At 31.5% G+C, this 14848-nt stretch overlaps 2 protein-coding genes across 2 annotated transcripts in view; both read left to right on the top strand.

Moving 5' to 3' along the window:
* Positions 1 to 2743, top strand: part of LOC101514181 (DNA topoisomerase 6 subunit B) — a 6252-nt gene extending 3509 nt beyond the window's left edge. The window contains exons 12-19 of the mRNA XM_004486876.4: positions 18 to 133; positions 258 to 343; positions 661 to 733; positions 1199 to 1290; positions 1447 to 1585; positions 1666 to 1760; positions 1875 to 2049; positions 2428 to 2743. Coding sequence (XP_004486933.1) covers positions 18 to 133; positions 258 to 343; positions 661 to 733; positions 1199 to 1290; positions 1447 to 1585; positions 1666 to 1760; positions 1875 to 2049; positions 2428 to 2574 — 923 coding nt within the window. The 3' untranslated portion in view covers positions 2575 to 2743. The remainder of the gene's footprint in view (positions 1 to 17; positions 134 to 257; positions 344 to 660; positions 734 to 1198; positions 1291 to 1446; positions 1586 to 1665; positions 1761 to 1874; positions 2050 to 2427) is intronic.
* A 1472-nt stretch (positions 2744 to 4215) lies between these two features.
* On the top strand, positions 4216 to 8387 carry LOC101514504 (dehydrogenase FPY6). Its single transcript, XM_004486877.4, has 11 exons — positions 4216 to 4577; positions 4659 to 4707; positions 4888 to 4905; positions 5756 to 5871; positions 5939 to 6052; positions 6485 to 6535; positions 7043 to 7131; positions 7214 to 7274; positions 7410 to 7484; positions 7609 to 7719; positions 7893 to 8387. The coding sequence occupies exons 1-11, from the start codon at positions 4305 to 4307 to the stop codon at positions 8019 to 8021; spliced, it is 1086 nt and encodes a 361-aa protein (XP_004486934.1). The 5' UTR covers positions 4216 to 4304; the 3' UTR covers positions 8022 to 8387.
* Positions 8388 to 14848: the final 6461 nt, after the last annotated feature.

The following is a 14848-nucleotide window of genomic DNA, read 5'->3' as shown; positions in this document are numbered from 1 at the left end:
TCATTTTTTCCCCCCAGGAGAAATGGGTCCAGACTTTAGCTCAAAAATGGCTGTGAAGTCTTTAACTTCTCAGCAAATAGTACGCATTCATCAGTTGTTTCGCCAAGCCAAATTTGATGATCCTAGTGGTCATGTAAGTGATGGAGTCTATTATGATCCCCTTTTCTATACATTTATCACACATTGTTCCATAATTAACGTTTTCATTTGTTGCTCCTTACTCATGTCATTGCGTATGTCTTACTACCTATGATCAGTGTCTTAGCCCTGCTGGCGAATACAATCTTCGCCTAGGAATTATAAAAGAGCTTCACCCTGACATGGTTGCAACATATTCAGGCAGGTAGTGATTCAATATCAAAGTTTTGTTAGATCTTGTTCTTTCCTCAAATTATATCTTTTTGTAACTTCTATATTTCTTAACTAACCATTCTTTTTAATCTTTCTTGTTGTGGACCATCATGGGCATTTAGCTTACTTTCTATAATTCTATCTGATCTTTCTGTCTCTGATTTTTAAAGTTCTGAAGGGGTTTAAGGATGCCACTATGCTAGAGGCCCATTAGATATTCCTTAGTGTTGTTTATGTGCTTGGGTTGGCTTTTCTTGCTAATAGATAATTCAGTATGCTTAAAAGCTATTTTCCTGTGATACTGCACAGTGCTCAAGTTTTTGAAGGCCACCCATTCATTGTAGAAGCTGGAGTCAGTGTAGGTGGAAAAGATGTCAAGCAAGTTAAGTTTCGCTTCCAGCAATTTTTATGTTAGACAGCAGTTTATTTTTGATATTGATATATGCTAAAAATATCATTTTTTTTTTCTGAAAGAAATAGTTGGAGACTGTCAATTACTATGGATGCATTAATAAGCATAGAGAAAACTATACAATAAAATAGAAAAACCCTATGTTAGATTTGCAAATGGATTGGACTTAGTCAGCACATTTTATCCTTTCAGTTACCATAGTTATGATTATGCTATGCTTAGTCAGCTAGGTAGTTTATCTTAGGTCTGTTTCTATATAAACTCGCATTGTTCATAAAGTTGTTAGAGAATCATTTTCACTAATTCTCTGATTCTATTCTTCTTAAGTTCTCTTTCAATGCTTGCTCCTTTCTATAGAAGAGCTAGTTATAAAGTGACGTGTCATTGTGTTATAAAGTGGTTTCTTCTCACCAAATATACAATACTTGTTTTCAGGGTTTGAATATATTTCGTTTTGCCAATAGAATTCCTCTACTTTTTGAGCAAGGTGCCGATGTTGTCACCCGGACTGCACTTAAAAGAATCAAGTAAGTGTGTGCAGAAGCATATGTTTTGCTCTTGACTTTCTAATTATTGTTATGAAGTAACAGAATAAGGATCGATAATTCCTTTACAAAGTTCTCTAGCAATCACAACACAATGGTTACAACTTACGAGTGAAACCGTACTGAACCCTTTTTCAGCTGGAGTAGTTACAAAATTAACCAAGTACAAGATAAGATTGGTGTCTTTGTAAGCATTGTGAGCACCAAAATCCCATTTAAAGGAACTGGAAAAGAATACATTGGAAATGACATAAACGAGATTGCTTCTGCTGTCAAGGTTTGGAGTCTTTAGTTTACAAATTTTCAATTTTAGTAATGTTAAGTGAGCTAACATTAACTTTTTGCTACTATATCCAGTCTGCTATTCAACAGTGTTGTGTCCAATTAAAATCCAAGATTGTGAAAAGGATGCAGGCCCGTGAGCAGCAGGAGAGGAAACGAAATCTAAGCAGGTAGGCATAAGTTTGATTTGTCCCTCATAATTTTAGGAATCAATAGAGCGATGCTGTGCTTGCTTCTGCTTTTTGTTTGACATGGTATAAAATATGGTTCTTACCAATTGGCAGGTATATTCCTGATGCTAGTGGTGCAGTATACAATGTTTTGAAACAAATGACACAGTTACATCCACCTAAGAAGAATCGTTATGGGGATGATGATGTAGAACTACTAAGAAAAGTCTCAGAGAATTTGATTACTAAAGAAACATTGTGTGAAAAGCTTGCTAAACATGTTGAACAGGTATTCACGTCTTGCTGTTTTATTTTCTTTAGAAGCTGGATTATTTGCTGAATGCCCGTAGCTTTTATTTGAGTCCATCTTTCAGAGCAATAGTGGGTAGTTACAATAGCTTTAACTAAATCACCAAATGGATCTTCGGTATATTTGGATTAGTGATATAAGGTGGTATGGAGTGAAATAGACTAATTAGATTTTAAAAAATGAATGTTATTTCATTCAAGTCAATCCAATATATTCTACGTTATACCACCAATCCAAATATTACCTTCTGGATGGTCTTTTGCCCTTACTATGAACTGAAGAAAAAAGGATGTGCTAGAGGGTTGCTTGAATTTGAATATGTTGCTGAAATTTTGAACATATAATGTGTATATGCAGGTGGATTATGAAATGGCATTGGAATACGCCACACAGAGTGGAGTTAGCGAGGAACCCAGGGAAACAATATTCATACAATCATTGGAAGCTGAAAATAAGATGATTGACTTACATGCTCCATTTTTTGTTTTCAGAGTCTTTCAGTAGATTTAGAAAATTTGATTTGATAATGAAAATAAATTAAATTGAAATTGATTATTTAAATTAGATATCACATTACACAGGACATTTATTGTATCGATTCTTTTTATTTGTAGGAAATGCCAATAAGATTTATAATATATTGGAGTGGATTCTGAAAGTGTTTACGCTTACATTCTGAAAGTGTATGCTTACCTGAGAAGTAGGTCTAGACATTAATATCCTGTTAAATATATATCATACGTGAGGTTGATAGCAAATTAGGAATTGCTGATTCACACAAGCTGTGCTGGAATTGCGAGTGCTCATTGATGTCATAATATACATTTTTGCCAAATCATTTTATGTTTTTAATCTTGTTTAGTCCAATTATTTGCATGTTGTAACAAAATGAGCAGATGTCAGTGCTCACATTAGTTTAATTTCAAACGGGTTCTTTTTATATAATTTTTGTTGAACAAATAATAAGACAAAAAACTTGCTTACAACTCTTGGTTTTAAAATTATTTAAGTCACAAGTAATTTGGTACATAACAGGTTTCTTTTATTAGGAAGGAAGCAAAACAATTTTATTAACAAGACATAATCCATGCACAAGACATGCTTAGTTAGTGCAACAAAGACAGGACATATATGAGTTCCTATGGGTTTACAATACACAATTATTAATGATACAAATATGTAAGCATAACATGATTCAACGTCTCAAATATCAACACCATAACTATCCATCTCTTGAATTAATTAATCATGATCAAAGTGCTACCGATCAATTTTCCTTCCTTTCACTAGTGAGCACTATTGCAATAACCACTTTCCAACTTATATCAACAACAATAACATGAATAACAACATCAATTTAGTTGTACCAAAAAAAACTCAATTTAGAGAGCTTTTCCGGATTCACTATGCACCTCTTTTAAAAGCCTCAAGATCCTTTTCAGTATTGTTCTTTTGCCAAACTCCAACACCACCAATTGCTCTAACACTAGTTTCTATCAAACCTGCAAGTAAAATCAACCTATATTAATATTTTATCAAATATATTGAAGGTGCATTTTTATCAAACAACTTTAGCATGTAATAGAATCTAGTAACCATTCAAATCAAATAAGGCACCAAATGAAACTTCTGTCTAAAATAAATACAAGTCACCAACAAATAATGAAGAAAATCGAGGCACCTTCCATTTTTTAGATTTAGTGCTCTAAGTATTTCATATTTTCATCATTTTGTTACCCATTAATATTCGTTTTTTTTTTTGCTTAGTTTGATTTTGTAACTTCGTTATTAGTTCACCATCTATATCATGGTAGTTTAATTTATATGTATCATATTACTCCTTATTTAACATTTTCGTTTACACCTTCCAAACTCTCTGACTCTAGTCTATTTCTTCTTTTTATTAGGATCATCCACATGTGTCACGCATTAACAAAATCCTAAAATAAAACAAGGGAAAAAAACCACTGTTTTTGTGTGTAGATCATATATATAATTTTTCTTCAAAAATGATTTAGTATGATAAATAAACCACGTATTAAAAACTCGTGTAATAAAATTGAATGAAACGAAATAATAATTTAAATCTCATAAGAGAAAAACACGACTTCAATCTTTGTTTTATTATAATGTATAGATAAATGAATTTAATTGCATATAAAACATGAAGGAGGTATTTTGTATTGAGAAAGAGAAAAAGAAGGAATTGATAATAAAATTGCAGTGTAGTAATAATGGCGACGAAGCAAGGAACACCACAGATCGCGATTCTAGGAGCAGGTACATTTGTGAAGAGTCAGTACCTTCCGAGACTCTCAGAGATCTCAAATCTGTTCCACCTAAAAGCCATTTGGAGTCGCACTGAGGAATCTGCAACTGCTGCTGTTGAAATAGCTAACAAACATTTTAGTGGAGTTCACTCTAAATGGGGAGATAACGGTCTTCATGACATCATCCAAGATCCATCCATTTCTGCTGTTGCTATCGTTTTGGCTGGACAAAATCAGGTATAATTCATTCATCTTCTGCTTTGTGATTCACTCTATAAATCTAGTGCAATTTCAAAAACTAATTATCAATTATTGCAGGTTGATATTTCACTCAAGTTGTTAAAGGCTGGTAAACATGTTCTACAAGGTAATGATTGTTGCAAATGTGGTGTTATCTTTTTTCATGAGGGACACTTCAATTGAGTTACTGAGGGTTGAGACACTTGACTGGGAAAATAATCATTATTTTATTATTAATCTTTTTATGCCATTCACTAAATTTCCTCTTTATTGTATGTCTTGGGTGGCTGATTTGGTGGATATGAAGAGAAACCTGCAGCATCTTGTAAGTGGTAGCTATCACTTTTATATGATATTATGTAGACACAAATTTTAGTTGGCCCTTGTTAGATTCCCTTTTCGTAACAGTTTAAGTTGAAATAATTTCCTTTTATGGAGCCATTGTCTTGTTTTTGCATGATTCATGAAAACTATAGACTGTGTGCTTTCTTCATCTGCATGCGATTACTTGATTATATCACTGCCTTAATTTATGATGCTTCTCCTCCTTATCTTCTAAGATTGTATTAACCTAGTAATGAAGATTTTGGAGGAAATATATGTTGAATGTAAAATTCTTCAGTGCAATTAATACTGCTGAGGTCAAACTGAAACTGTCACATTTAGGTACTCTTGAGGACCTGCACACTTTCTAGTTTTTAGTGCTAATTATGCCACTTATCTATTGTAATTTGCTTGATTTAATTCAAAATGTAAGTCAAGAAAGAATCCACTCTTTTACTGATGAGGTACTATTGGCCAAGAGTGTAAGTTACATTGAAGTCTTGCAGCTGTTTGGTTGGGGTTTCGTAAAATAATAGAGTCAGATAAGAATTTTTTTTTTTTTTGAAAAGAACAAGAGTATAGCTGCTTACTTGATTTGAAAGCCAGACCTATTTGTAGCAATCATGAGTCAAATATCAAGTTACTCACTTGCTGGATTACAGAATTTCACAAGGTTGTCATTGACCATCCCATCTCACTTATGTTATGAAAATCCAATGATAGAAAAACACTTTACCCTCTATCACATTGATAACTTCCATATTAGGTGATTCACATATATTCTCTCCCTCACAAATTAAACACTTTACCTTATCCTAAGCGTAATTATATATATTAATCTGATACTGCAGGTACAAGTGAGCTGGAAACTGCATTGTCTAACTACAAATTGATTTCTGCTGATGCTCCTGGCCAAGTAATTTGGTCTGTGGCTGAAAATTATCGTTTTGAGCCGGCCTTAGTAGAGGTATTTGTTTCTGTTTGACCTTTTAACCTACGAATCTGGCTGTCCAGTCACATAATTTTTTTGGCAGGGCAAGAAACTAATTGCTGGCATTGGGAAAATGATGAGTGTCCAAGTTATTATAGAAGGATCAATGAACAGTTCAAACCCTTACTTTTCAAGTTCCTGGAGGCGCAATTTTACTGTATGTGCTTTGTAATTAAGTTACACATTTTGCGTTTGTTAGTTCAAGAGGGCATTTGACTTAGCTTTGAGTCACTTAATCAATAAAAATGAATGGGGAATAATCTACTTTGTTACCTAACAATTGAAGAATATGTATCCTATAACTACAAACTTTATGAAAGTAAATAATAAGGTTGAGATTTCTTTCTCAGATATGAATTCGTTTTTAGTTTATATGACATGATCAACGGAGTTCTGAGAAATTCTAACAATATTCATAAACGTTCGTGATGGTTGTGTATTTCCTTATATCAGACTATACTAGCATGACTATTTAAATTCTGATTTTTTTTATTAACTTCTCGTTTTATTAGCATAGCAGTTTAATCCTGTTTTTCCTCAACATTTTTTTGGCTCCTTATGTTAAGGTATCATTATTTCTTTTTGGCAGGGAGGCTTCATTCTTGACATGGGTGTGCATTTCATTGCAGGGTTAAGAATGGTAATATTAAAGATTTTACTGTATAATTCACAAACTATTTTATTCATTAGCTCACGTTCTTCTGTATTTCTGTAATCAATTAGGACTCTTTGGCATCTGAATCTTAAATTGTGAATGAACCACTCTTTACCAAAACTTTCTTATTAATGTTTAATGTTTTCTGCCAAAGTAAACTTGAGTATGGAAAACCAATCGCTTGTCTGATTTAAACTTTTTGTTAAAGAATGTAATTTAAAATGTTTATACTTTTAGTTTCACTATTTATATTGAATGCATAAATGTGGAAGCAAACTGCTTTCATTTTAGCACCAAAATAAACCTCAATCGGTAAAGTTGTTATGATTCTAGAAGTTGGTGAAATTTTCTGTCTACTTAGGAAGTCAAAAAATGAAAAGAACTAATTGACAGCTCTGATGCAAATTTACTTCTCTATTAGAAATCTAGTAAAAAGAGGCCATTAGGCTTTACTTCTATATAATGATGTCCGTTTCCTTTTATTCTTGACAGCTTGTTGGGTGTGAGGTGGTTTCAGTTTCAGCTATGACATCTCATGTGGATTTGACCTTACCACCACCAGATAATTTATCATCTGTCTTGTAAGCCTCTATTTTCGAGAAATAACTTTTACAAACACTCGATTGGAAGTCTAAAAATATTGTTGGAATGTTTTTTCCTTAGTCATTTGGAGAATGGATGCTCAGGAGTATTTGTAATGGTTGTCTCCTCTAGATCACCAAAGGCATGTTTATTATTTGTAATGGTTGTGTCATCTTACAAATACACACACGTGCTGCACATCTCAGACAGTAGATATGTTCATTATTCATGCACTTGTTCTTGCAAGTCTTTACTCATGACATTAAACACATTATAGATCTTGTGGCGAGTTGTTGGCATGAATGGAACCCTTCAAATTGAGCGTGGATTCCAAGGACAACATGGTTACCTGGTATTTACTTTTGTTATAGTTACATGTTTTTCATAAATAATATTGTATTGTAGGATCCGATTGTTTTAATCAAAGCACTTTCAGTTATCTTCATTATTTTCTGACTTTATGATGCTCTATATAGGTTTCATTATATGATGCTAATGGAGAAAGCAAAAGCTCCTTTTACCCATTCAGTGGAGTAACTGAAGAATTAAAAGCTTTTTTTAATGATGTTTCTGAAAACACCCTCAAGGTAATTAGATTATTGCAAAATGCTTCCACACTTCCACCTTCTCATTTTTTAATTCCATAACAAATCCCTCGCATTATCCTCAATTATATGTACAAACATACCACAAACAGTTGATATCCAACCATGTCATATACACATAATACATTTACATATAATTTACATCAATTTTGCAGAAGGATAGTCAGTTTGTGGCTGAGCACCGCCTCTCTTATGTTGAGGGTGCAAGAGATGTTGCTATCTTAGAGGCAATGCTTGAATCTGGATCGAGGAAGGGCGAGCTAGTTCATGTGAAAAAGTTTTGAGGTAATTGTAGAACTCTTTGCGTTGGCCTCTTAATTCAATATCGACAGATATTTATCAAGTGTAGGTGAACAAGCCTGTGGATCAAGGCAAGGAGATCATTGTGATTGGATGAAGTCTTAGGATTTGTATACGTCTATTGAAATTGTTACTGGTATGCTCATGCTGATGCATCTGAACTTCTAATAAATCGAGGCTAAGTATTTGAAATAATGCAATGTAAGTTGAATTATTATAATGTCCCATGCATCTGTTGATACAGGGACAAGTTAGGTGCTCTGAATCAGGAGGCAATGAAAATGTACAAGGTAAACTGAATTGATAAACCAATGCTATAGCAGCCAATCACAGAAATTTCTACTCTTTCATATTCCTACTATTCAGTATTTCTCTTTCTTTTATATTTTATTAAATGTGACCACCACCTTACTACAGCATCAAATATACGAATAAAATTGGAGAGCATATATTTATTGTAAAATAGAATTTAAATAAGCTAGCATCTTAATGTAAAGTTAGATTATCTGAAAGGCCATAGTAGGTCTCAAAAAAGATTTACATCATACAAACTAATGAAATAGGTCATTAAGTAAACTAATAGACTGTAATAGGCTTTCAAAAAGGCTAGTTTAGGCTTAAAAAAAAAGGTTATGACAGACATTTTTTTTGAACAGGTCGAGTTTATTTTTGTAAAGTCTAAGCTCGATTAAGTGTATTATGTTCCCTAACTGAAAGTGATATGTATTCAGCACAAGTAACTCCTTGATTCTCTGGTTCCTATTTCAATATATCTTTTCTCCCTTTTTTCTTTTTCTCCCTCTTCACTGGCTACTGCTAGTGCTGTCAATCATTGCTGTTTGTTTCCTTTCATTGGCATTTTGACAGCATCTTTTCAACAGTCTCAACCAAATTAGAGTGGGAGAAAATATTCCCACTTCCATTTAAACAGAATTTAGACCAAACACATAAAAAGCGTGAACTTCATGCAACTTTGGTAAATTATATAGATGAAAATCTTATTGTTGCAATGGCGATAAAATTTCAATTTAAAAAAAAAATAAGTTTTAATTTTGTTTTTAAAATCGGATAAATTAGAACAAATTGACTATATTGACAGAAGTCTTCTAATTTCAAAGCATTATTCTCTTACTTTTAAAATTCAAGAGTAAATGTTCAACCCTTAAAATTTTATGGGGCAATTTAGTGAGTTAGTTCTTTATTAATTTCTGATATATTCTTGTTTGAGTCACACCGAAAACGAAACCTTAACGGCCTGCAAATATATGTGAGACGGTGGGAGACTAATGTAGAAGTATATTATTTTAACCCAATAATCAACATATAAACATTAAGAGAGATGCATAGTTTCATAATCATCATTCATTTGACTTGTTATAAGCTTATGTCACTGTTCTCAGAAAATCATTTTCGTTAAGAGTTTACTTTAATTTTATAAATGTATATGTCGATTTTTTTTAAAGACCAACATATTTATATTAAAAAAGATATTTTAAACACAAGGTATGCCAAAGTATAAAATACAAAATTATTATGACAACAGTCTCGTTCACCAAAAGAGACTCTCAAACTAACGGATTTGACAATTTTAGATTGAGAAATTAATAAAGTAAATAAATTAAGTATTAATATTATAATCATTAATAATGTATCATGCATATATAATATCAATAAGTAATATAACTCATTTTATTCTTAAAAATAAATTGCTCTCGTTGAAGAAAACAAATCTCAAAACAATAAAAAATGAGACATAACATGCACTAGTACATTGACCAAAATCATAATAGAATCCTTTATATTTTCAGTTATTATTATTCAACAACTAACAAATTCATTTAAAAAAAAATCTAAAAATTCCATAAGAACTATAAAATAAAACATTCTAGATCAGAAAATTCAAATTTAAAGTTAGGTTTAACTGTAGTTTTGATCCCTCTACTTTCACCATTTCATAGAATTGGTTCCCTTTAAAAAAATGTTCGACAATTTTGGTCATTTTCTAATTTTTTTTTAACTTAAAAATGACGATTTATGACATATTTTATAATGATATGACATGCGATTTAATGATATAGATTCATCTAGTTGCATTAATTATTTATATGTTATTAATTATATTTCAGAGTTGCATTGTTTGTTTTAAATTCAACTATTTGATTCTTTAAAGTATTAACTTTTTCACTTAGATTTGTATTTTTTTTCCTAAGTGTTTTCAATTTTGAAGACAATTTGTGATTTTTATTTAAAAAACTATTATAGCAGTAATTAAATCAGATTGAGTAAATTCATAAAATTCCTCAATTTCTTCATCCGTTGATTCACTAAATCGAGACATGTTAAACCCTTGGATCTTTCCTCCAACACTGTAAAGTGTTCGGCCTTGAGATTGAACTCTCGTACTAATTGAAGTTGCAAACACAAGAAGGGGGTTGAATTGTGTTTGACAAAGTTGATAACTTTTTTCTAATTTGAAGAAGGTAAGCTGATTTTTATGAATTACTTAAATAAGAAGCAATCAGATTCAGAAACAACAAACAATGAAAGCATAAATAATTTGACACATATTTATCTTGTTTGACCACTAAATTGGCTACATCCAGTCTACTTATTCAGGAGACTTTAATCCACTAATTCAAATACCTTGAATTAAAAAACACTTGACCCTCTAAGCGAGTCTTCCCAAACAACTTGACAACCCCATACATTTAAGCAACTAACCACATTGATCTTACAAGTCAAATCTTCTCCTAACAACCTGACAACCCCATATTAAATATTATAATTATTCATAATATATCATGCATACATAATATCAATAATTTATTTAATCATCAATGAGTGCTCTCATTAAAGAAAACAAATCTCAAAACAATAAAAAATGAGACATGACACGTGGAACATACATGCACTTACATTGACCAAAATCATAATAGAATATTTATATGTTCAATTATTATCATTCAACAACTAAAAAATTCATTCGAAAAAAAAAATCTAAAAATTCTATAAGAACTTTAAAATAAAATATTCTGGATAAGAAAATTCAACTTTGAAGTTAGGTTTAATTGTAGTTTTGATCCTTTATTTTCATCTGTTCGTAGAATTGGTTCTCTTATTTTCAATGTTTGATAGTTTGGGTCATTTCCTAATTTTTTTAACTTAAAAATGACGATTTGACATATTTTAGAATGATATGACATACAATTTTATGATATAGAATCATCTAGATGTAATAATTATTTATGTCATTAATTATATTTCAGAGTTGTATTGTCTGTTTTAAATTCAACACTTTGGTTCTTTAAAGCATTAACTTTTTTCAGTTAGATTTGTATTTTATTTCCTAAGTGTTTTCAGTTTTGAAGACAATTTGTAATTCTTATTTAAAAAATCATTTATAGCCGTTAGACATGGCAACGAGATGGATTTTGCCTCCTCCACCTCTGCACCCAATTAATCGGGGAAAACCCGCACCGCTCCTGTTTTATAGCGGGTGTAGAATTTAGACCCACCCCTGCCCGCAACGGAGTTCGGGTTTCCCCGCCCACACCCGCACCCGTTCATATATATATATATAATTATAAATTTAAAAATCATATCTATTATAATTAATAAAATAAAATAATTGTTATTAGACAATTATAAAATAAAAAATATTTTCTATAGAGATAAAATTATAATTTTTAATATTTAAAAAAATATTAACTATATTCAATAAGTATATGTATATAAAATTTTAAAATTACATTAATATTACTTGTGGAGCGGGTGCGATGTGTATATCACTACCCCACACCCGTCCATGCCCCCGAATTTTATTTTTAGGGAAAATCCGCACCCGTACCCAATCAAAGCAGGTTTTGAAGTAACAATGTCGATTTACAAGGAAGGGGAGTTTGAATTGTAAATGCACCTTTTAAAAATTCTTAATAAAAACTTAAGAAAACAACTCAAGATTGATCTTGGTTGTGAAAACAGAAAACGGAGAACGTTCTTGGTTTTAACCAGAAAATGGAGAACGTTCTTGGTTAGTTAAAATCAGTAATTCAGTTTATGCATTTAACTTGACAATCAATCAAACTGGAAGTAAATAGATAAGGGAAGAGATACCACACACCGATATATCCTGGTTCACCCAACCCGAGTTACGTCCAGTCCTCACAACTGTGAGATTTTCCACTAAGTGTTTAAAACAAAGAACCTTCTTGGTTTTACAGCACCTAGTTCATATCAACCTTGATCTGCTACAAAGTTAAAACCTTTCCAACCAGAAAGGAGTTCAATCAAGTCATCTATCAACCTTGATAGAATTTCTTACAATCTACCCAAACTATATTAAACTTTTATAGTTTGAGTTTTACAATAATGATGAGATTGTTTTGTTAGAATCTAAGAAGACTCAACACTTGTTTGAGTTCTGATTCTTTGACAGAAAAATATACGAGAATGATTCTATGAATCGAATGGGAAAAATCAGAATTGATTCAATTCATGTGTGTGAGAGAAATTCAAGTATGATTGAAATGAGTAATGAATTTTCTTAGTACTTGAAGCTCTGATTTTTCCTTGAGTTTGACCTTCCTTTCATAGGCTTTTTAGAGCATTTAATATTGGTCGAAAGAGATGTTGGTAGTGCTATGTCAGATTTGACCAAAACCAATATATTTGAATAAAAATATTTCAGCCTTTAAACATAATTTGAACTTTGTTGATTGAGTTGGTTTCTTTGTTCTTGATCAGATTTATCGTGTGTTTAATGATCCTTGAATCTTCATATGTAATTATTGATGTTACAGCTTTGATCTGGAGCCTTGATTCTGTCCAAAACAGTTTGGTGAATGATTATAAACTTCTACAGAAGTAAGGAGATCAATGCTGAAATTCTGCAGAAACAGAGATTGATAATCAATCTGGAGACGGGTCTGGTCATTCTGGAGAAAGATGTTTGCTGCAGAAGATCAAGTATAACAAGTTGGAGAATGTTTTATCAGTTTGGAGGTTGGTGTTGCAGTGTTGTTCAGATTGATCAGAATGCTGTCAAGAATGTTCAGATCTGTCAGATCTTGCTAATTTGTGATCTTCTCTCTTTCTGATTCGAGTAGTTTCTTTGAATATAATCATCTCAGTTTGTTCCTTGCCAAGTGTTGATGATATAGATGTAAAATCTAGAGGCTGAAAATTCTTTTAACTAGTGGAGATTGATTGGTTTTGGAGCTGTGATGATCATTCTGAAACTGGAGAACATTCTCCGTTTTCCAGATTTCACTAAGGATTTTCTCCTTTCTTGTTTGTTCAGATTTTGCTTTTCATGCTGATTTATTCTTGCTTTACTTGGATCCTATATTTGATTAATACACTTAAACACACATGTTAAATACCAAAACACTTAGAATCATAATTAACATTCTTAATTAACTTTTTGTTTGTTTTCGTCAAAACACTAAATTGAGATTTTGTCTTAACATGTTTCCCCGTCCAAACCAAGCGGGTTTGGGTGGGTACCTGCGGGTGCGAGTTATATTGTCATCCCTAATAGCAGTAATTAAATCAGATCGAGTAAATTTAGAAAATATCTCAATTTCTTCATCTGTTGATTCACTAAATCGAGACATTTTGAACCATTGAATATTTCCTCAAACACTGTAAAGTGTTCAGCCTTGAGACCGGGCTCTAATACCAATTGAAGGTGCATACACAAGAAGCGTAAGGTTTAGGGTGTCACAAGAAATGGGGGTTGAATTGTGTTTGACAAAGTTGATAATATTTTGCTAATTTGATGAAAGTTAGCTGGTTTTTATGAATTACTTAGATAAGAAGCAATCAGATTCAAAAGCAGCAAACAATGAAAGCATAAATAATTTGACACATATTTATCCTGGTTGACCGCTAACTGGGCTACATCTAGTTCAATCATTTAGAAGGCTTTAATCCACTAATTCAAATACCTTGAATTACAAAGCATGTGACCCTTCAAGTCAGTCTTCCCAAACAATCTGACAATCCCAAATTTTTTAGCAACTAACCATCTTGACCCTAAGTTTTCTCTTAACAACCTGACAACCCCAGATTGATATTATAATCATTCATTGCATCATGCATACTTAATACAAATAATTAATTTAATCATTAATGATTGTTCTCATTAAAGAAAACAAATCTCAAAACAATAAAAAAAATGAGACATAACATGTGGATCATAACATGCAATAATAGATTGACAAAAATCATAATAGAATCCTTTATATGTTCAATTATTACTATTCAACAACTAAAAAATTTATTCAAAAAAATAATCTAAAAATTCCATAAGAACTAAAATAAATATTTTGGATAAGAAAATTCAACTTTGAAGTTAGGTTTAGTTGCAGTTTTGATCCCTTTATTTTCACTAGTTCGTAGAATAGGTTCCTTAATTTTAAATGTTTGACAGTTTTGGTCAATTCCTAATTTTTTTTTAACTTAAAAATGACAATTTGACATATTTTAGGATCATATGACATACAATTTTATGATATAGAATCACCTTGGTGCATTAATTATTTATATGTCATTAATTATATTTCAGAGTTGTATTATCTGTTTTAAACTCAATACTTTGATTCTTTAAACCATTAAATTTTTCAATTAAATTTGTATTTTATTTCCTAAATATTTAAAAAATTATTTATATCAGTAATTAAATCAGATCAAGTAAATTTAGAAAATATCTCAATTTCTTCATCGATTGATTCACTAAATCGAGACATCTTGAACCGTTGGATCTTTCCTCAAACACTATAAAGTGTCCAGCCTTGAGACCGAGCTCTGA

This window comes from Cicer arietinum, chromosome 1, assembly GCF_000331145.2.
Source record: "Cicer arietinum cultivar CDC Frontier isolate Library 1 chromosome 1, Cicar.CDCFrontier_v2.0, whole genome shotgun sequence".
NCBI lineage: Eukaryota > Viridiplantae > Streptophyta > Magnoliopsida > Fabales > Fabaceae > Cicer > Cicer arietinum.
This window is presented reverse-complemented; position numbering and strand designations above follow the sequence as displayed.